Source organism: Schistosoma haematobium, chromosome 5 (assembly GCF_000699445.3).
Source record: "Schistosoma haematobium chromosome 5, whole genome shotgun sequence".
Lineage (NCBI taxonomy): Eukaryota > Metazoa > Platyhelminthes > Trematoda > Strigeidida > Schistosomatidae > Schistosoma > Schistosoma haematobium.
Window position 1 is genome coordinate 6,699,624 of NC_067200.1, and position 22,904 is coordinate 6,722,527.

Genomic DNA, 22,904 nt, shown 5'->3' on the forward strand with positions numbered 1-22,904 from the left:
AGCGTACAAGAGGTCAAACTGAATAGACATACGATCTTGGAATCAAAATGATCATAAGGTCTTTGTTCCAACACTACTGTATGTTTCTGGGTCATGATCGATATGCTTCAAAACATCGGGTAGTTTCGAAGTTGTCGCGAAAGTGTAGTAACCAATGAAGGCTATGCTGTTCGTTGACTCAGCAACGTTGAGACAAGGCTTTTAGCCACATGTATACAAACATATCACTGTGTGGTTTGATTAGGCATACTGTCGGGTTTCATAAAATTTCAGGATCGCCGTCCGTTATTCAGAAACCGGATTTATACGAGCCCTAAACTCAACGTAACCGTAAGTTTTTTGAGGTATGAGAGCTTGTCATAATATGTTAGACCATGAAAACTGTAGAAAGGAACTCCAAAAGTCACATCTGAATGAGGAGAGAGAGAGAGAGCGGTTAACAACTGGAATGTGCTGTGACAAGTGATATCAACTCAGTCTGTGCACGCTTTCAAAGCGAAATACGATCTTCACTTGAAAAATGCTTCGTATATTAAAATAATCCAATCGACCTATTGTCTTCATTAAGGAAGACTGTATATTGAATGTTGTCTTTATGCATTATTCAGCTATTGTGCATTGAACCTTGTTTAGGTTTGCATTTGCGTGACTTCAGTCGTGGGTGTCGAGATGGGCCGGAGACCTGCTAGATGGTATGTAGTTTCCTTTACTGGTTACATTTAGTAGTTATCGATATTGCAAAAATAAACCTTATCCTAAGTCAAGATTTTGTCGTGGTGTCCCAGACCCAAAGATTCGAATCTTTGATCTGGGTAAGAAAAAAGCAGACGTTGAAGAATTTCCTCTATGTGTTCATATGATATCAGATGAATACGAACAGCTGTCCAGTGAAGCATTAGAAGCTGCTCGTATTTGTGCAAACAAGTATCTGTTGAAGCATTGTGGGAAAGATTCATTCCATGGTCGGATACGCGTTCATCCATTTCATGTGATCCGCATCAATAAAATGCTTTCGTGTGCTGGGGCTGATCGGTACTCACTCCTTCATCCCTAACATTTGTGCTTAGTTTGCAAACAGGTATGAGAGGTGCATTCGGAAAACCCCAGGGGACAGTTGCACGCGTTGATATTGGACAAGTTATAATGTCAGTTCGTGCTCGTGATCAACATCAAGCTCAAGTTGTTGAAGCTCTCAGACGTGCCAAAATGAAATTCCCAGGTCGGCAAAAAGTAAGTATTTGAATACTGAGTGTGTAGATTTATTGTGAACATTCGACATTAAATGACGACAGTGTCGATTCTTTCAATACGTTCCTATTATCAAAATTTAATAGATTACCGTATTGAACATTTAAAAGCCTTAAGTCCAAACATTGCCTCTTATTCGTAATTGCACGTAAGACTTGTAGGTTTCACTAGGATCACTATCATCGCCTAATCTTATCACTGAGTCTATCAATCAGTCTCTTAGGATTCATCCTTTTTTGCTACTGTAGTGTGATGACAACCGAATGGATGTTTGTTGTGTCTAGTCTCCTGTAACTAGCTTGTCCTCTAAAAGGCTGTTATATACTGTGGGTAACTTACGAAATGCAAGGTTTTCTCAGGTTTTATGTGATGCACATTTCAAGGATCGACGACGCTCGTTGGTTTGCTTTAATGTGCGATAGTGATATCAAATGGTCAAGTTTATTCACACAAACTATGGCCGCTTTGATACAGTTTTGTGGTTCGAGTAAGTCGTAGTTACCTTTCAGAATGGGAATAAAAATACCGACCCAGAATTGCTTGTATGGGCCTTGTCCTAACATATACATTTCCGTTAAGAAAAGCAAACAGTTGCTGTATCCGTAGTTCATCCATAAGTTTGCTCTCAAAAATCGTTGGCAAATATTTTACAAACTTGAGTATCCATTATCGTATTGTTAGTAATTTTCTTCTTTTTATATGATGCACATTTCAAGGACCGATGATGCTGTCATCGGTTTAGTTCGATGTGCAATAATAAAGTCAAATAATCAAAGTTCATTTACGTGAACTATGGCCATTTTGATACAAGCTTACCTTTCTAAACTATTATTCGTAGTTAATGTATTTGTTCGGTGCAAGTTCACTAGCTTTTTAGACAGTAATTCTTGGGTGATAATATACATTACTTCGGTGTATACTTTTTTCATTCATGAACAAAGTACTAAGCATATACACCCGATATCCGTTTTATAGTCACTTTATTATTGACAATTTGAGTTTGTGACTCGTTTTATGTCTAATCCATGACTTTTGACAAATATTTTGTAGCGGATCAGGTATGTTATATGCAAAAGCTAATTTTTGTCATCTAAGTAGAATTGGATGGAACTAGAAAAGAAGGCCCAGGATAGAGTGGGTTGGAGAATGCTGGTCAGCGGCCTATGCTCCATTGGGAGTAACAGGCGTAAGTAAGTAAGTAGACTAGCCATAGACTTGATAATACCAATGCTTACTTTGGTTAATGGGTGAGATGTCGTAAGGGTTGCTGGTTGTGACGTTTTACTATTTCATTTTCCAGCTGCGATCTACACTTGTACAAATTTGGTCATATCGAGCTACCCAACTGAAATACTTGGGCCAATCTGCTAAGTCGTCTTCCAATTCAGTTACCTTAGTACTAGGACACATCTGATTGTGTACTTCCCAACTCTTCCATAACAATATCACCGTAACTGATAAATATGTCATGACCTACACTTTAGTCTCAAACTCTTACGTATTCTTGTCAAACTTATGACAGTTGTATGATCAAAAACCTCGAACTTTTTATACCATTGTATCCCGAATCCTACCCAAATCATTAGGATCTTAAGTTTATGTTAACATAAATCTTATTATTTGTCTTGATGTATTTGTATCTAAATCAATAGATAGCCGTGTCACGTAACTGGGGATTCACAAAATGGCCTAGAACTAGTTTTAACGAAATGCGTGCCAAAGGACAACTAGTTTCGGACGGTGTTGGTGTGAAGTACCTTCCTCCTCATGGCCCCTTAGAACAATGGAAACAAACACAGGCACGTCTAGCTGGAATCACTGTATAAAAATAAGACTACAATACATATTTGGTAATAATTCTTGAAATTTTCACTCTTTCGGCTGTGTGACTGATTTATTAGTCTGTTAGTTCCACTCAATGCGATCATATGAAAAGCAAAATTATACATCTGAACATCATAACATTAGGTTATGAATTTTATTTGGACACATATATTGTTACAAAGAAACACTGAATACATTGCGCCACACAAGTCACATGGTTTGTGTGTGGGCTGTGATACTCCATGGGTGCCGAAACTGAAGCAGGTGGTTTTCTTAAGGGGTCACAGACTGAGCCTTCGGTTTGAAGGTCTAATCCACAAAACTGTAGCAATGTCAGGAGATGCAGTCCCATGATAGCCGGTTACCAATAATTGGTCCATACGTCATTTGTTCCCTCAAAATTCTGGAGCTCATATTCACCATTGGTTTGCAATCAAGGTTTCTCAACTCTGTTGTGTGGATCCTCCATATCCACCAACCCGGTAAAAGCACCGAACATCCGCTTTTTATCCTCGATTTCGCAAAACACCCGCAGCGGAAAATAGTGAGGACTTACCACGTAGCGGCTGAATACGCGTGGCCATGTGACAGCATTTCAAGAAGGAGAGCTGAGTCTCAACACTTGGCTGTACTAGGGCTTTGAATAATGATCTCCGAGAATGACTAGATGTTAGGGTCACAGGAGGACCTAAATCTATTGACAGAGTAGTGGACTGGAAATAAGGGCCAATAGTTCAATAACCCAATCAGAGGTCAAACAACCTCCAAAATCGAATGACCAATCATAGTCGAGGATAACACAGATTTGTATTCCAGTTCATTCTAGTAATATGTCTCCAGAATAGCTTCCAAAGTTAAATGTCAACCTATGTATTTACAATTCTCCAGCATACGTTAAGAAAAAATGACTAACGAACACAGACAGTCGAAGTCACCTTAACCACAACTCAGCATTATACATCACTAATTACACCACAATAAAAATTTGAAATCCCTAGAAAATTTTCACATAAGTATACACTGCGTATATCGCCACCTACTATACATGACGTGCTGTAGTATTTCACACTAGCCACATGCATGGATGATTGTATACGTGAAGAAGTGGTCTGTGATGTTGAGCTATGTCGTGTTGTATGAATTAGTTGAGTGTGCTGATGATTGGTAGTTTGATTTGTGTTAACCGCGAGTGTTGTTGTTGTCGTCGTCGGTGAAGGTGATGATTACTGTGTAATGTGTGCATGTACATATGTGTGCACTTATATATAAATATTTATAAATGATGGTGAATGGAGGAGTGAGTGAGGTGGCGGTTGAGTGTGGATGTGGTCGCTTGCAAATCTGTGTTCAGGTTTGCTTTGAAGCACATCCGAGATTGAGAGATGCATGTGATGTACTGGCTGTTTCCGATGCAATTGAAACAGGCAACAGGATCCATGCTAAATTTGTTATAGTATATATATATATATATATGTGTGTGTGTGTGTGTGTGTGCATGTACTTACCTGGATATGACTTTGCATAATTGATGGAGTAGATGCTTGTGTGCTTGATGACGTTTGGGATTGTTGCGCTTGATCGTGCTGAGTGATGGTGCCGTTGGTCGTAGTAGTTGTGATGAAGCTGAAAATGATAGAATTTGTGGAGTGGAAATATTGAGTGTTGTTGGATGGGTGTGCGATATTGGTTTGAATGAGGCGGAATATTTTGTGTGTTGGAGTGTGTGTGTGTGTAAATGTTGTTGGTTTAGTTTATATGTGAAGAGTGTGTTGAGGTGATTGTTTGTGATGGTGGTGATAATGCTGGCATTTCTGTGTAGAGATGAAGCAGCTCGTATGTGCTTTAGTCTCAAGGAGAAATGCGAAATTGTTTCGCGCGTTGCTCATCAGGTCTGGGTGGTTCCGGATTTTGGGCACGGGCGATAAATACTGTGTTCTTACGTAGTGATGGGATGAATGTGTGTGATTGGGATTGGCCGGTTACTTTTGGATAGCGGTTATGGATGTGTATAAGTGTGATGGAAGAACGACCAAAACGCGCGCGTGTGTGTGTGCCAGATGAAATGAAGTGAGGTGGTGTTGTGTTTTTCTACGTGAAGCAACTAACTCGGTGTGAATAGAGTTGGTTGAACCGATTGATGTTGGATCGATCTGTTCTGGGGTGAGTAGTGAAATTGGATTATTTATTCTGTTAACAATACTGTTAGTGTTGGTGTTTCAACTGAGAACGGGTGTGATTAGTTGGTGATGTTGTGTGTGGTTTGTGATGATCAGTGAATGATGATGATGATGATGATCATCGTGACCAGCACCCATTCAATGTGACGCAATTGACTGGGCTCCGAACGATGGTAAATTGAAGTTGCGAATGTAGACGATAGTGTGATTTCGCGACAGTATCAAAATCGTTAGTTAGACAGATGTGAATATGATCGTGTGTTGTATGCCGAAGTATTGATCACATTGTGTGTGTGTGTGTGTTTGTGTGTAAGTGTTCGTTGGTGGTGAGGATTGTGATGCTTGTAAAAAGAAAGAGTAATTCTGTGGTGACGATGCAATCGTTTGTTGGTGTTGTTAGTGTTTTGTAGAGGAAGAGAGTTGGCGACGTGAGTGATGAGAATAACTATGGTTGTTTGTTGTTAAGCATCATAAAGTGCTCTGCTCGATGGGGGCGGGTCTGAGCTCCAGAGTGATGCCAAATTGTAATGGCAAGGTGACTATGAATAGAGTTCATTTTGCCAGAGAGTAATGTGCGAGTTGTTTGTCGAGCTGATGTATGCATGTATGTGTGTGTGTGTGTATGAGAGAGAGTGTGTCGTTTTGATGGTGGTATTAGTGGTGGAGTTGGGACGCGGAGTGGTGTGATGGCTAATATGCGTGTCTTTTTGAATGCTGACTAGCATTTAGCTGAATCGCACTGACCTGCCCCTATGAACAACTGATCGGTAAGTGATTGGAGTGTGTTTTGTGTCTCTGGAGATTGAGTTATCGGCTAGTGTCTGTATTTTGGATGGTTGTGTGTGTGAGGTTGTTAGTTGTTGGTATTAGGAAGGGATAATGTGACGGTGGCGGTTGGTTTGATAACATGTAATGATGTTGTGGAGGTGTGTTTTGTTTGACGGGGATGTGGTCGTAGAGGATATTGTTAGTATGTTGTTGTCGTTTGTGCTTGAAGAGTGACTGAGTTTTGGAGTATGTGTGTGATGGAGGTGTATTGTGGAGTGGATGCCGAGTTGTATTTGGTGATTCTGTGCACCAAGTATGCTTAAGGTATCCGAAATTGAAGCTAGTTCACCAACTACTGTACATGACGTGCTGTAGTATTTCACACTAGCCACATGCATGGATGATTGTATACGTGAAGAAGTGGTCTGTGATGTTGAGCTATGTTGTGTTGTATGAATTAGTTGAGTGTGCTGATGATTGGTAGTTTGATTTGTGTTAACCGCGAGTGTTGTTGTTGTCGTCGTCGGTGAAGGTGATGATTACTGTGTAATGTGTGCATGTACATATGTGTGCACTTATATATAAATATTTATAAATGATGGTGAATGGAGGAGTGAGTGAGGTGGCGGTTGAGTGTGGATGTGGTCGCTTGCAAATCTGTGTTCAGGTTTGCTTTGAAGCACATCCGAGATTGAAGATGCATGTGATGTACTGGCTGTTTCCGATGCAATTGAAACAGGCAACAGGATCCATGCTAAATTTGTTATAGTATATATATATATATATATATATATTTTTTATATATATATATATATTTGTGTGTGCATGTACTTACCTGGATATGACTTTGCATAATTGATGGAGTAGATGCTTGTGTGCTTGATGACGTTTGGGATTGTTGCGCTTGATCGTGCTGAGTGATGGTGCCGTTGGTCGTAGTAGTTGTGATGAAGCTGAAAATGATAGAATTTGTGGAGTGGAAATATTGAGTGTTGTTGGATGGGTGTGCGATATTGGTTTGAATGAGGCGGAATATTTTGTGTGTTGGAGTGTGTGTGTGTGTAAATGTTGTTGGTTTAGTTTATATGTGAAGAGTGTGTTGAGGTGATTGTTTGTGATGGTGGTGATAATGCTGGCATTTCTGTGTAGAGATGAAGCAGCTCGTATGTGCTTTAGTCTCAAGGAGAAATGCGAAATTGTTTCGCGCGTTGCTCATCAGGTCTGGGTGGTTCCGGATTTTGGGCACGGGCGATAAATACTGTGTTCTTACGTAGTGATGGGATGAATGTGTGTGATTGGGATTGGCCGGTTACTTTTGGATAGCGGTTATGGATGTGTATAAGTGTGATGGAAGAACGACCAAAACGCGCGCGTGTGTGTGTGCCAGATGAAATGAAGTGAGGTGGTGTTGTGTTTTTCTACGTGAAGCAACTAACTCGGTGTGAATAGAGTTGGTTGAACCGATTGATGTTGGATCGATCTGTTCTGGGGTGAGTAGTGAAATTGGATTATTTATTCTGTTAACAATACTGTTAGTGTTGGTGTTTCAACTGAGAACGGGTGTGATTAGTTGGTGATGTTGTGTGTGGTTTGTGATGATCAGTGAATGATGATGATGATGATGATCATCGTGACCAGCACCCATTCAATGTGACGCAATTGACTGGGCTCCGAACGATGGTAAATTGAAGTTGCGAATGTAGACGATAGTGTGATTTCGCGACAGTATCAAAATCGTTAGTTAGACAGATGTGAATATGATCGTGTGTTGTATGCCGAAGTATTGATCACATTGTGTGTGTGTGTGTGTGTTTGTGTGTAAGTGTTCGTTGGTGGTGAGGATTGTGATGCTTGTAAAAAGAAAGAGTAATTCTGTGGTGACGATGCAATCGTTTGTTGGTGTTGTTAGTGTTTTGTAGAGGAAGAGAGTTGGCGACGTGAGTGATGAGAATAACTATGGTTGTTTGTTGTTAAGCATCATAAAGTGCTCTGCTCGATAGGGGCGGGTCTGAGCTCCAGAGTGATGCCAAATTGTAATGGCAAGGTGACTATGAATAGAGTTCATTTTGCCAGAGAGTAATGTGCGAGTTGTTTGTCGAGCTGATGTATGCATGTATGTGTGTGTGTGTGTGTATGAGAGAGAGTGTGTCGTTTTGATGGTGGTATTAGTGGTGGAGTTGGGACGCGGAGTGGTGTGATGGCTAATATGCGTGTCTTTTTGAATGCTGACTAGCATTTAGCTGAATCGCACTGACCTGCCCCTATGAACAACTGATCGGTAAGTGATTGGAGTGTGTTTTGTGTCTCTGGAGATTGAGTTATCGGCTAGTGTCTGTATTTTGGATGGTTGTGTGTGTGAGGTTGTTAGTTGTTGGTATTAGGAAGGGATAATGTGACGGTGGCGGTTGGTTTGATAACATGTAATGATGTTGTGGAGGTGTGTTTTGTTTGACGGGGATGTGGTCGTAGAGGATATTGTTAGTATGTTGTTGTCGTTTGTGCTTGAAGAGTGACTGAGTTTTGGAGTATGTGTGTGATGGAGGTGTATTGTGGAGTGGATGCCGAGTTGTATTTGGTGATTCTGTGCACCAAGTATGCTTAAGGTATCCGAAATTGAAGCTAGTTCACCAACTACTGTACATGACGTGCTGTAGTATTTCACACTAGCCACATGCATGGATGATTGTATACGTGAAGAAGTGGTCTGTGATGTTGAGCTATGTTGTGTTGTATGAATTAGTTGAGTGTGCTGATGATTGGTAGTTTGATTTGTGTTAACCGCGAGTGTTGTTGTTGTCGTCGTCGGTGAAGGTGATGATTACTGTGTAATGTGTGCATGTACATATGTGTGCACTTATATATAAATATTTATAAATGATGGTGAATGGAGGAGTGAGTGAGGTGGCGGTTGAGTGTGGATGTGGTCGCTTGCAAATCTGTGTTCAGGTTTGCTTTGAAGCACATCCGAGATTGAGAGATGCATGTGATGTACTGGCTGTTTCCGATGCAATTGAAACAGGCAACAGGATCCATGCTAAATTTGTTATAGTATATATATATATATATATGTGTGTGTGTGCATGTACTTACCTGGATATGACTTTGCATAATTGATGGAGTAGATGCTTGTGTGCTTGATGACGTTTGGGATTGTTGCGCTTGATCGTGCTGAGTGATGGTGCCGTTGGTCGTAGTAGTTGTGATGAAGCTGAAAATGATAGAATTTGTGGAGTGGAAATATTGAGTGTTGTTGGATGGGTGTGCGATATTGGTTTGAATGAGGCGGAATATTTTGTGTGTTGGAGTGTGTGTGTGTGTAAATGTTGTTGGTTTAGTTTATATGTGAAGAGTGTGTTGAGGTGATTGTTTGTGATGGTGGTGATAATGCTGGCATTTCTGTGTAGAGATGAAGCAGCTCGTATGTGCTTTAGTCTCAAGGAGAAATGCGAAATTGTTTCGCGCGTTGCTCATCAGGTCTGGGTGGTTCCGGATTTTGGGCACGGGCGATAAATACTGTGTTCTTACGTAGTGATGGGATGAATGTGTGTGATTGGGATTGGCCGGTTACTTTTGGATAGCGGTTATGGATGTGTATAAGTGTGATGGAAGAACGACCAAAACGCGCGCGTGTGTGTGTGCCAGATGAAATGAAGTGAGGTGGTGTTGTGTTTTTCTACGTGAAGCAACTAACTCGGTGTGAATAGAGTTGGTTGAACCGATTGATGTTGGATCGATCTGTTCTGGGGTGAGTAGTGAAATTGGATTATTTATTCTGTTAACAATACTGTTAGTGTTGGTGTTTCAACTGAGAACGGGTGTGATTAGTTGGTGATGTTGTGTGTGGTTTGTGATGATCAGTGAATGATGATGATGATGATGATGATCATCGTGACCAGCACCCATTCAATGTGACGCAATTGACTGGGCTCCGAACGATGGTAAATTGAAGTTGCGAATGTAGACGATAGTGTGATTTCGCGACAGTATCAAAATCGTTAGTTAGACAGATGTGAATATGATCGTGTGTTGTATGCCGAAGTATTGATCACATTGTGTGTGTGTGTGTGTGTTGTGTGTAAGTGTTCGTTGGTGGTGAGGATTGTGATGCTTGTAAAAAGAAAGAGTAATTCTGTGGTGACGATGCAATCGTTTGTTGGTGTTGTTAGTGTTTTGTAGAGGAAGAGAGTTGGCGACGTGAGTGATGAGAATAACTATGGTTGTTTGTTGTTAAGCATCATAAAGTGCTCTGCTCGATGGGGGCGGGTCTGAGCTCCAGAGTGATGCCAAATTGTAATGGCAAGGTGACTATGAATAGAGTTCATTTTGCCAGAGAGTAATGTGCGAGTTGTTTGTCGAGCTGATGTATGCATGTATGTGTGTGTGTGTGTGTATGAGAGAGAGTGTGTCGTTTTGATGGTGGTATTAGTGGTGGAGTTGGGACGCGGAGTGGTGTGATGGCTAATATGCGTGTCTTTTTGAATGCTGACTAGCATTTAGCTGAATCGCACTGACCTGCCCCTATGAACAACTGATCGGTAAGTGATTGGAGTGTGTTTTGTGTCTCTGGAGATTGAGTTATCGGCTAGTGTCTGTATTTTGGATGGTTGTGTGTGTGAGGTTGTTAGTTGTTGGTATTAGGAAGGGATAATGTGACGGTGGCGGTTGGTTTGATAACATGTAATGATGTTGTGGAGGTGTGTTTTGTTTGACGGGGATGTGGTCGTAGAGGATATTGTTAGTATGTTGTTGTCGTTTGTGCTTGAAGAGTGACTGAGTTTTGGAGTATGTGTGTGATGGAGGTGTATTGTGGAGTGGATGCCGAGTTGTATTTGGTGATTCTGTGCACCAAGTATGCTTAAGGTATCCGAAATTGAAGCTAGTTCACCAACTACTGTACATGACGTGCTGTAGTATTTCACACTAGCCACATGCATGGATGATTGTATACGTGAAGAAGTGGTCTGTGATGTTGAGCTATGTTGTGTTGTATGAATTAGTTGAGTGTGCTGATGATTGGTAGTTTGATTTGTGTTAACCGCGAGTGTTGTTGTTGTCGTCGTCGGTGAAGGTGATGATTACTGTGTAATGTGTGCATGTACATATGTGTGCACTTATATATAAATATTTATAAATGATGGTGAATGGAGGAGTGAGTGAGGTGGCGGTTGAGTGTGGATGTGGTCGCTTGCAAATCTGTGTTCAGGTTTGCTTTGAAGCACATCCGAGATTGAGAGATGCATGTGATGTACTGGCTGTTTCCGATGCAATTGAAACAGGCAACAGGATCCATGCTAAATTTGTTATAGTATATATATATATATATATATGTGTGTGTGTGTGCATGTACTTACCTGGATATGACTTTGCATAATTGATGGAGTAGATGCTTGTGTGCTTGATGACGTTTGGGATTGTTGCGCTTGATCGTGCTGAGTGATGGTGCCGTTGGTCGTAGTAGTTGTGATGAAGCTGAAAATGATAGAATTTGTGGAGTGGAAATATTGAGTGTTGTTGGATGGGTGTGCGATATTGGTTTGAATGAGGCGGAATATTTTGTGTGTTGGAGTGTGTGTGTGTGTAAATGTTGTTGGTTTAGTTTATATGTGAAGAGTGTGTTGAGGTGATTGTTTGTGATGGTGGTGATAATGCTGGCATTTCTGTGTAGAGATGAAGCAGCTCGTATGTGCTTTAGTCTCAAGGAGAAATGCGAAATTGTTTCGCGCGTTGCTCATCAGGTCTGGGTGGTTCCGGATTTTGGGCACGGGCGATAAATACTGTGTTCTTACGTAGTGATGGGATGAATGTGTGTGATTGGGATTGGCCGGTTACTTTTGGATAGCGGTTATGGATGTGTATAAGTGTGATGGAAGAACGACCAAAACGCGCGCGTGTGTGTGTGCCAGATGAAATGAAGTGAGGTGGTGTTGTGTTTTTCTACGTGAAGCAACTAACTCGGTGTGAATAGAGTTGGTTGAACCGATTGATGTTGGATCGATCTGTTCTGGGGTGAGTAGTGAAATTGGATTATTTATTCTGTTAACAATACTGTTAGTGTTGGTGTTTCAACTGAGAACGGGTGTGATTAGTTGGTGATGTTGTGTGTGGTTTGTGATGATCAGTGAATGATGATGATGATGATCATCGTGACCAGCACCCATTCAATGTGACGCAATTGACTGGGCTCCGAACGATGGTAAATTGAAGTTGCGAATGTAGACGATAGTGTGATTTCGCGACAGTATCAAAATCGTTAGTTAGACAGATGTGAATATGATCGTGTGTTGTATGCCGAAGTATTGATCACATTGTGTGTGTGTGTGTGTGTGTGTAAGTGTTCGTTGGTGGTGAGGATTGTGATGCTTGTAAAAAGAAAGAGTAATTCTGTGGTGACGATGCAATCGTTTGTTGGTGTTGTTAGTGTTTTGTAGAGGAAGAGAGTTGGCGACGTGAGTGATGAGAATAACTATGGTTGTTTGTTGTTAAGCATCATAAAGTGCTCTGCTCGATGGGGGCGGGTCTGAGCTCCAGAGTGATGCCAAATTGTAATGGCAAGGTGACTATGAATAGAGTTCATTTTGCCAGAGAGTAATGTGCGAGTTGTTTGTCGAGCTGATGTATGCATGTATGTGTGTGTGTGTGTATGAGAGAGAGTGTGTCGTTTTGATGGTGGTATTAGTGGTGGAGTTGGGACGCGGAGTGGTGTGATGGCTAATATGCGTGTCTTTTTGAATGCTGACTAGCATTTAGCTGAATCGCACTGACCTGCCCCTATGAACAACTGATCGGTAAGTGATTGGAGTGTGTTTTGTGTCTCTGGAGATTGAGTTATCGGCTAGTGTCTGTATTTTGGATGGTTGTGTGTGTGAGGTTGTTAGTTGTTGGTATTAGGAAGGATAATGTGACGGTGGCGGTTGGTTTGATAACATGTAATGATGTTGTGGAGGTGTGTTTTGTTTGACGGGGATGTGGTCGTAGAGGATATTGTTAGTATGTTGTTGTCGTTTGTGCTTGAAGAGTGACTGAGTTTTGGAGTATGTGTGTGATGGAGGTGTATTGTGGAGTGGATGCCGAGTTGTATTTGGTGATTCTGTGCACCAAGTATGCTTAAGGTATCCGAAATTGAAGCTAGTTCACCAACTACTGTACATGACGTGCTGTAGTATTTCACACTAGCCACATGCATGGATGATTGTATACGTGAAGAAGTGGTCTGTGATGTTGAGCTATGTTGTGTTGTATGAATTAGTTGAGTGTGCTGATGATTGGTAGTTTGATTTGTGTTAACCGCGAGTGTTGTTGTTGTCGTCGTCGGTGAAGGTGATGATTACTGTGTAATGTGTGCATGTACATATGTGTGCACTTATATATAAATATTTATAAATGATGGTGAATGGAGGAGTGAGTGAGGTGGCGGTTGAGTGTGGATGTGGTCGCTTGCAAATCTGTGTTCAGGTTTGCTTTGAAGCACATCCGAGATTGAGAGATGCATGTGATGTACTGGCTGTTTCCGATGCAATTGAAACAGGCAACAGGATCCATGCTAAATTTGTTATAGTATATATATATATATATGTGTGTGTGTGCATGTACTTACCTGGATATGACTTTGCATAATTGATGGAGTAGATGCTTGTGTGCTTGATGACGTTTGGGATTGTTGCGCTTGATCGTGCTGAGTGATGGTGCCGTTGGTCGTAGTAGTTGTGATGAAGCTGAAAATGATAGAATTTGTGGAGTGGAAATATTGAGTGTTGTTGGATGGGTGTGCGATATTGGTTTGAATGAGGCGGAATATTTTGTGTGTTGGAGTGTGTGTGTGTGTAAATGTTGTTGGTTTAGTTTATATGTGAAGAGTGTGTTGAGGTGATTGTTTGTGATGGTGGTGATAATGCTGGCATTTCTGTGTAGAGATGAAGCAGCTCGTATGTGCTTTAGTCTCAAGGAGAAATGCGAAATTGTTTCGCGCGTTGCTCATCAGGTCTGGGTGGTTCCGGATTTTGGGCACGGGCGATAAATACTGTGTTCTTACGTAGTGATGGGATGAATGTGTGTGATTGGGATTGGCCGGTTACTTTTGGATAGCGGTTATGGATGTGTATAAGTGTGATGGAAGAACGACCAAAACGCGCGCGTGTGTGTGTGCCAGATGAAATGAAGTGAGGTGGTGTTGTGTTTTTCTACGTGAAGCAACTAACTCGGTGTGAATAGAGTTGGTTGAACCGATTGATGTTGGATCGATCTGTTCTGGGGTGAGTAGTGAAATTGGATTATTTATTCTGTTAACAATACTGTTAGTGTTGGTGTTTCAACTGAGAACGGGTGTGATTAGTTGGTGATGTTGTGTGTGGTTTGTGATGATCAGTGAATGATGATGATGATGATCATCGTGACCAGCACCCATTCAATGTGACGCAATTGACTGGGCTCCGAACGATGGTAAATTGAAGTTGCGAATGTAGACGATAGTGTGATTTCGCGACAGTATCAAAATCGTTAGTTAGACAGATGTGAATATGATCGTGTGTTGTATGCCGAAGTATTGATCACATTGTGTGTGTGTGTGTGTGTGTAAGTGTTCGTTGGTGGTGAGGATTGTGATGCTTGTAAAAAGAAAGAGTAATTCTGTGGTGACGATGCAATCGTTTGTTGGTGTTGTTAGTGTTTTGTAGAGGAAGAGAGTTGGCGACGTGAGTGATGAGAATAACTATGGTTGTTTGTTGTTAAGCATCATAAAGTGCTCTGCTCGATGGGGGCGGGTCTGAGCTCCAGAGTGATGCCAAATTGTAATGGCAAGGTGACTATGAATAGAGTTCATTTTGCCAGAGAGTAATGTGCGAGTTGTTTGTCGAGCTGATGTATGCATGTGTGTGTGTGTGTGTGTATGAGAGAGAGTGTGTCGTTTTGATGGTGGTATTAGTGGTGGAGTTGGGACGCGGAGTGGTGTGATGGCTAATATGCGTGTCTTTTTGAATGCTGACTAGCATTTAGCTGAATCGCACTGACCTGCCCCTATGAACAACTGATCGGTAAGTGATTGGAGTGTGTTTTGTGTCTCTGGAGATTGAGTTATCGGCTAGTGTCTGTATTTTGGACGGTTGTGTGTGTGAGGTTGTTAGTTGTTGGTATTAGGAAGGGATAATGTGACGGTGGCGGTTGGTTTGATAACATGTAATGATGTTGTGGAGGTGTGTTTTGTTTGACGGGGATGTGGTCGTAGAGGATATTGTTAGTATGTTGTTGTCGTTTGTGCTTGAAGAGTGACTGAGTTTTGGAGTATGTGTGTGATGGAGGTGTATTGTGGAGTGGATGCCGAGTTGTATTTGGTGATTCTGTGCACCAAGTATGCTTAAGGTATCCGAAATTGAAGCTAGTTCACCAACTACTGTACATGACGTGCTGTAGTATTTCACACTAGCCACATGCATGGATGATTGTATACGTGAAGAAGTGGTCTGTGATGTTGAGCTATGTTGTGTTGTATGAATTAGTTGAGTGTGCTGATGATTGGTAGTTTGATTTGTGTTAACCGCGAGTGTTGTTGTTGTCGTCGTCGGTGAAGGTGATGATTACTGTGTAATGTGTGCATGTACATATGTGTGCACTTATATATAAATATTTATAAATGATGGTGAATGGAGGAGTGAGTGTGGATGTGGTCGCTTGCAAATCTGTGTTCAGGTTTGCTTTGAAGCACATCCGAGATTGAGAGATGCATGTGATGTACTGGCTGTTTCCGATGCAATTGAAACAGGCAACAGGATCCATGCTAAATTTGTTATAGATATATATATATATATATGTGTGTGTGTGTGCATGTACTTACCTGGATATGACTTTGCATAATTGATGGAGTAGATGCTTGTGTGCTTGATGACGTTTGGGATTGTTGCGCTTGATCGTGCTGAGTGATGGTGCCGTTGGTCGTAGTAGTTGTGATGAAGCTGAAAATGATAGAATTTGTGGAGTGGAAATATTGAGTGTTGTTGGATGGGTGTGCGATATTGGTTTGAATGAGGCGGAATATTTTGTGTGTTGGAGTGTGTGTGTGTGTAAATGTTGTTGGTTTAGTTTATATGTGAAGAGTGTGTTGAGGTGATTGTTTGTGATGGTGGTGATAATGCTGGCATTTCTGTGTAGAGATGAAGCAGCTCGTATGTGCTTTAGTCTCAAGGAGAAATGCGAAATTGTTTCGCGCGTTGCTCATCAGGTCTGGGTGGTTCCGGATTTTGGGCACGGGCGATAAATACTGTGTTCTTACGTAGTGATGGGATGAATGTGTGTGATTGGGATTGGCCGGTTACTTTTGGATAGCGGTTATGGATGTGTATAAGTGTGATGGAAGAACGACCAAAACGCGCGCGTGTGTGTGTGCCAGATGAAATGAAGTGAGGTGGTGTTGTGTTTTTCTACGTGAAGCAACTAACTCGGTGTGAATAGAGTTGGTTGAACCGATTGATGTTGGATCGATCTGTTCTGGGGTGAGTAGTGAAATTGGATTATTTATTCTGTTAACAATACTGTTAGTGTTGGTGTTTCAACTGAGAACGGGTGTGATTAGTTGGTGATGTTGTGTGTGGTTTGTGATGATCAGTGAATGATGATGATGATGATCATCGTGACCAGCACCCATTCAATGTGACGCAATTGACTGGGCTCCGAACGATGGTAAATTGAAGTTGCGAATGTAGACGATAGTGTGATTTCGCGACAGTATCAAAATCGTTAGTTAGACAGATGTGAATATGATCGTGTGTTGTATGCCGAAGTATTGATCACATGTGTGTGTGTGTGTGTGTGTGTAAGTGTTCGTTGGTGGTGAGGATTGTGATGCTTGTAAAAAGAAAGAGTAATTCTGTGGTGACGATGCAATCGTTTGTTGGTGTTGTTAGTGTTTTGTAGAGGAAGAGAGTTGGCGACGTGAGTGATGAGAATAACTATGGTTGTTTGTTGTTAAGCATCATAAAGTGCTCTGCTCGATAGGGGCGGGTCTGAGCTCCAGAGTGATGCCAAATTGTAATGGCAAGGTGACTATGAATAGAGTTCATTTTGCCAGAGAGTAATGTGCGAGTTGTTTGTCGAGCTGATGTATGCATGTATGTGTGTGTGTGTGTATGAGAGAGAGTGTGTCGTTTTGATGGTGGTATTAGTGGTGGAGTTGGGACGCGGAGTGGTGTGATGGCTAATATGCGTGTCTTTTTGAATGCTGACTAGCATTTAGCTGAATCGCACTGACCTGCCCCTATGAACAACTGATCGGTAAGTGATTGGAGTGTGTTTTGTGTCTCTGGAGATTGAGTTATCGGCTAGTGTCTGTATTTTGGATGGTTGTGTGTGTGAGGTTGTTAGTTGTTGGTATTAGGAAGGATAATGTGACGGTGGCGGTTGGTTTGATAACATGTAATGATGTTGTGGAGGTGTGTTTTGTTTGACGGGGATGTGGTCGTAGAGGATATTGTTAGTATGTTGTTGTCGTTTGTGCTTGAAGAGTGACTGAGTTTTGGAGTATGTGTGTGATGGAGGTGTATTGTGGAGTGGATGCCGAGTTGTATTTGGTGATTCTGTGCACCAAGTATGCTTAAGGTATCCGAAATTGAAGCTAGTTCACCAACTACTGTACATGACGTGCTGTAGTATTTCACACTAGCCACATGCATGGATGATTGTATACGTGAAGAAGTGGTCTGTGATGTTGAGCTATGTTGTGTTGTATGAATTAGTTGAGTGTGCTGATGATTGGTAGTTTGATTTGTGTTAACCGCGAGTGTTGTTGTTGTCGTCGTCGGTGAAGGTGATGATTACTGTGTAATGTGTGCATGTACATATGTGTGCACTTATATATAAATATTTATAAATGATGGTGAATGGAGGAGTGAGTGAGGTGGCGGTTGAGTGTGGATGTGGTCGCTTGCAAATCTGTGTTCAGGTTTGCTTTGAAGCACATCCGAGATTGAGAGATGCATGTGATGTACTGGCTGTTTCCGATGCAATTGAAACAGGCAACAGGATCCATGCTAAATTTGTTATAGTATATATATATATATATATGTGTGTGTGTGCATGTACTTACCTGGATATGACTTTGCATAATTGATGGAGTAGATGCTTGTGTGCTTGATGACGTTTGGGATTGTTGCGCTTGATCGTGCTGAGTGATGGTGCCGTTGGTCGTAGTAGTTGTGATGAAGCTGAAAATGATAGAATTTGTGGAGTGGAAATATTGAGTGTTGTTGGATGGGTGTGCGATATTGGTTTGAATGAGGCGGAATATTTTGTGTGTTGGAGTGTGTGTGTGTGTAAATGTTGTTGGTTTAGTTTATATGTGAAGAGTGTGTTGAGGTGATTGTTTGTGATGGTGGTGATAATGCTGGCATTTCTGTGTAGAGATGAAGCAGCTCGTATGTGCTTTAGTCTCAAGGAGAAATGCGAAATTGTTTCGCGCGTTGCTCATCAGGTCTGGGTGGTTCCGGATTTTGGGCACGGGCGATAAATACTGTGTTCTTACGTAGTGATGGGATGAATGTGTGTGATTGGGATTGGCCGGTTACTTTTGGATAGCGGTTATGGATGTGTATAAGTGTGATGGAAGAACGACCAAAACGCGCGCGTGTGTGTGTGCCAGATGAAATGAAGTGAGGTGGTGTTGTGTTTTTCTACGTGAAGCAACTAACTCGGTGTGAATAGAGTTGGTTGAACCGATTGATGTTGGATCGATCTGTTCTGGGGTGAGTAGTGAAATTGGATTATTTATTCTGTTAACAATACTGTTAGTGTTGGTGTTTCAACTGAGAACGGGTGTGATTAGTTGGTGATGTTGTGTGTGGTTTGTGATGATCAGTGAATGATGATGATGATGATCATCGTGACCAGCACCCATTCAATGTGACGCAATTGACTGGGCTCCGAACGATGGTAAATTGAAGTTGCGAATGTAGACGATAGTGTGATTTCGCGACAGTATCAAAATCGTTAGTTAGACAGATGTGAATATGATCGTGTGTTGTATGCCGAAGTATTGATCACATGTGTGTGTGTGTGTGTGTGTGTGTAAGTGTTCGTTGGTGGTGAGGATTGTGATGCTTGTAAAAAGAAAGAGTAATTCTGTGGTGACGATGCAATCGTTTGTTGGTGTTGTTAGTGTTTTGTAGAGGAAGAGAGTTGGCGACGTGAGTGATGAGAATAACTATGGTTGTTTGTTGTTAAGCATCATAAAGTGCTCTGCTCGATGGGGGCGGGTCTGAGCTCCAGAGTGATGCCAAATTGTAATGGCAAGGTGACTATGAATAGAGTTCATTTTGCCAGAGAGTAATGTGCGAGTTGTTTGTCGAGCTGATGTATGCATGTATGTGTGTGTGTGTGTATGAGAGAGAGTGTGTCGTTTTGATGGTGGTATTAGTGGTGGAGTTGGGACGCGGAGTGGTGTGATGGCTAATATGCGTGTCTTTTTGAATGCTGACTAGCATTTAGCTGAATCGCACTGACCTGCCCCTATGAACAACTGATCGGTAAGTGATTGGAGTGTGTTTTGTGTCTCTGGAGATTGAGTTATCGGCTAGTGTCTGTATTTTGGATGGTTGTGTGTGTGAGGTTGTTAGTTGTTGGTATTAGGAAGGATAATGTGACGGTGGCGGTTGGTTTGATAACATGTAATGATGTTGTGGAGGTGTGTTTTGTTTGACGGGGATGTGGTCGTAGAGGATATTGTTAGTATGTTGTTGTCGTTTGTGCTTGAAGAGTGACTGAGTTTTGGAGTATGTGTGTGATGGAGGTGTATTGTGGAGTGGATGCCGAGTTGTATTTGGTGATTCTGTGCACCAAGTATGCTTAAGGTATCCGAAATTGAAGCTAGTTCACCAACTACTGTACATGACGTGCTGTAGTATTTCACACTAGCCACATGCATGGATGATTGTATACGTGAAGAAGTGGTCTGTGATGTTGAGCTATGTTGTGTTGTATGAATTAGTTGAGTGTGCTGATGATTGGTAGTTTGATTTGTGTTAACCGCGAGTGTTGTTGTTGTCGTCGTCGGTGAAGGTGATGATTACTGTGTAATGTGTGCATGTACATATGTGTGCACTTATATATAAATATTTATAAATGATGGTGAATGGAGGAGTGAGTGAGGTGGCGGTTGAGTGTGGATGTGGTCGCTTGCAAATCTGTGTTCAGGTTTGCTTTGAAGCACATCCGAGATTGAGAGATGCATGTGATGTACTGGCTGTTTCCGATGCAATTGAAACAGGCAACAGGATCCATGCTAAATTTGTTATAGTATATATATATATATATATATGTGTGTGTGTGTGTGCATGTACTTACCTGGATATGACTTTGCATAATTGATGGAGTAGATGCTTGTGTGCTTGATGACGTTTGGGATTGTTGCGCTTGATCGTGCTGAGTGATGGTGCCGTTGGTCGTAGTAGTTGTGATGAAGCTGAAAATGATAGAATTTGTGGAGTGGAAATATTGAGTGTTGTTGGATGGGTGTGCGATATTGGTTTGAATGAGGCGGAATATTTTGTGTGTTGGAGTGTGTGTGTGTGTAAATGTTGTTGGTTTAGTTTATATGTGAAGAGTGTGTTGAGGTGATTGTTTGTGATGGTGGTGATAATGCTGGCATTTCTGTGTAGAGATGAAGCAGCTCGTATGTGCTTTAGTCTCAAGGAGAAATGCGAAATTGTTTCGCGCGTTGCTCATCAGGTCTGGGTGGTTCCGGATTTTGGGCACGGGCGATAAATACTGTGTTCTTACGTAGTGATGGGATGAATGTGTGTGATTGGGATTGGCCGGTTACTTTTGGATAGCGGTTATGGATGTGTATAAGTGTGATGGAAGAACGACCAAAACGCGCGCGTGTGTGTGTGCCAGATGAAATGAAGTGAGGTGGTGTTGTGTTTTTCTACGTGAAGCAACTAACTCGGTGTGAATAGAGTTGGTTGAACCGATTGATGTTGGATCGATCTGTTCTGGGGTGAGTAGTGAAATTGGATTATTTATTCTGTTAACAATACTGTTAGTGTTGGTGTTTCAACTGAGAACGGGTGTGATTAGTTGGTGATGTTGTGTGTGGTTTGTGATGATCAGTGAATGATGATGATGATGATCATCGTGACCAGCACCCATTCAATGTGACGCAATTGACTGGGCTCCGAACGATGGTAAATTGAAGTTGCGAATGTAGACGATAGTGTGATTTCGCGACAGTATCAAAATCGTTAGTTAGACAGATGTGAATATGATCGTGTGTTGTATGCCGAAGTATTGATCACATTGTGTGTGTGTGTGTGTGTGTGTAAGTGTTCGTTGGTGGTGAGGATTGTGATGCTTGTAAAAAGAAAGAGTAATTCTGTGGTGACGATGCAATCGTTTGTTGGTGTTGTTAGTGTTTTGTAGAGGAAGAGAGTTGGCGACGTGAGTGATGAGAATAACTATGGTTGTTTGTTGTTAAGCATCATAAAGTGCTCTGCTCGATAGGGGCGGGTCTGAGCTCCAGAGTGATGCCAAATTGTAATGGCAAGGTGACTATGAATAGAGTTCATTTTGCCAGAGAGTAATGTGCGAGTTGTTTGTCGAGCTGATGTATGCATGTATGTGTGTGTGTGTGTATGAGAGAGAGTGTGTCGTTTTGATGGTGGTATTAGTGGTGGAGTTGGGACGCGGAGTGGTGTGATGGCTAATATGCGTGTCTTTTTGAATGCTGACTAGCATTTAGCTGAATCGCACTGACCTGCCCCTATGAACAACTGATCGGTAAGTGATTGGAGTGTGTTTTGTGTCTCTGGAGATTGAGTTATCGGCTAGTGTCTGTATTTTGGATGGTTGTGTGTGTGAGGTTGTTAGTTGTTGGTATTAGGAAGGGATAATGTGACGGTGGCGGTTGGTTTGATAACATGTAATGATGTTGTGGAGGTGTGTTTTGTTTGACGGGGATGTGGTCGTAGAGGATATTGTTAGTATGTTGTTGTCGTTTGTGCTTGAAGAGTGACTGAGTTTTGGAGTATGTGTGTGATGGAGGTGTATTGTGGAGTGGATGCCGAGTTGTATTTGGTGATTCTGTGCACCAAGTATGCTTAAGGTATCCGAAATTGAAGCTAGTTCACCAACTACTGTACATGACGTGCTGTAGTATTTCACACTAGCCACATGCATGGATGATTGTATACGTGAAGAAGTGGTCTGTGATGTTGAGCTATGTTGTGTTGTATGAATTAGTTGAGTGTGCTGATGATTGGTAGTTTGATTTGTGTTAACCGCGAGTGTTGTTGTTGTCGTCGTCGGTGAAGGTGATGATTACTGTGTAATGTGTGCATGTACATATGTGTGCACTTATATATAAATATTTATAAATGATGGTGAATGGAGGAGTGAGTGAGGTGGCGGTTGAGTGTGGATGTGGTCGCTTGCAAATCTGTGTTCAGGTTTGCTTTGAAGCACATCCGAGATTGAGAGATGCATGTGATGTACTGGCTGTTTCCGATGCAATTGAAACAGGCAACAGGATCCATGCTAAATTTGTTATAGTATATATATATATATATATGTGTGTGTGTGTGTGCATGTACTTACCTGGATATGACTTTGCATAATTGATGGAGTAGATGCTTGTGTGCTTGATGACGTTTGGGATTGTTGCGCTTGATCGTGCTGAGTGATGGTGCCGTTGGTCGTAGTAGTTGTGATGAAGCTGAAAATGATAGAATTTGTGGAGTGGAAATATTGAGTGTTGTTGGATGGGTGTGCGATATTGGTTTGAATGAGGCGGAATATTTTGTGTGTTGGAGTGTGTGTGTGTGTAAATGTTGTTGGTTTAGTTTATATGTGAAGAGTGTGTTGAGGTGATTGTTTGTGATGGTGGTGATAATGCTGGCATTTCTGTGTAGAGAT

The 22,904-nt window shown here is 41.7% G+C and overlaps 1 protein-coding gene across 4 annotated transcripts; it reads left to right on the top strand.

Annotated features, from left to right (window-relative positions):
* Positions 1 to 608: 608 nt before the first annotated feature.
* Positions 609 to 3,105, top strand: RPL10_1 (60S ribosomal protein L10; the record flags this gene model as incomplete). 4 transcript variants are annotated; one of them, XM_051217386.1, is made up of 5 exons in its annotated part: positions 638 to 692; positions 727 to 812; positions 867 to 1,032; positions 1,068 to 1,230; positions 2,901 to 3,105. In XM_051217386.1, the coding sequence occupies 5 exons, from the start codon at positions 670 to 672 to the stop codon at positions 3,072 to 3,074; spliced, it is 612 nt and encodes a 203-aa protein (XP_051064779.1). In that variant the 3' UTR covers positions 3,075 to 3,105. The 4 variants fall into 4 exon arrangements, with proteins under 4 accessions (XP_051064777.1, XP_051064779.1, XP_051064778.1 ...); XM_051217384.1 differs by having other exon boundaries at positions 609 to 692; positions 727 to 1,032; XM_012946935.3 differs by having other exon boundaries at positions 670 to 692; positions 724 to 1,032.
* Positions 3,106 to 22,904: the final 19,799 nt, after the last annotated feature.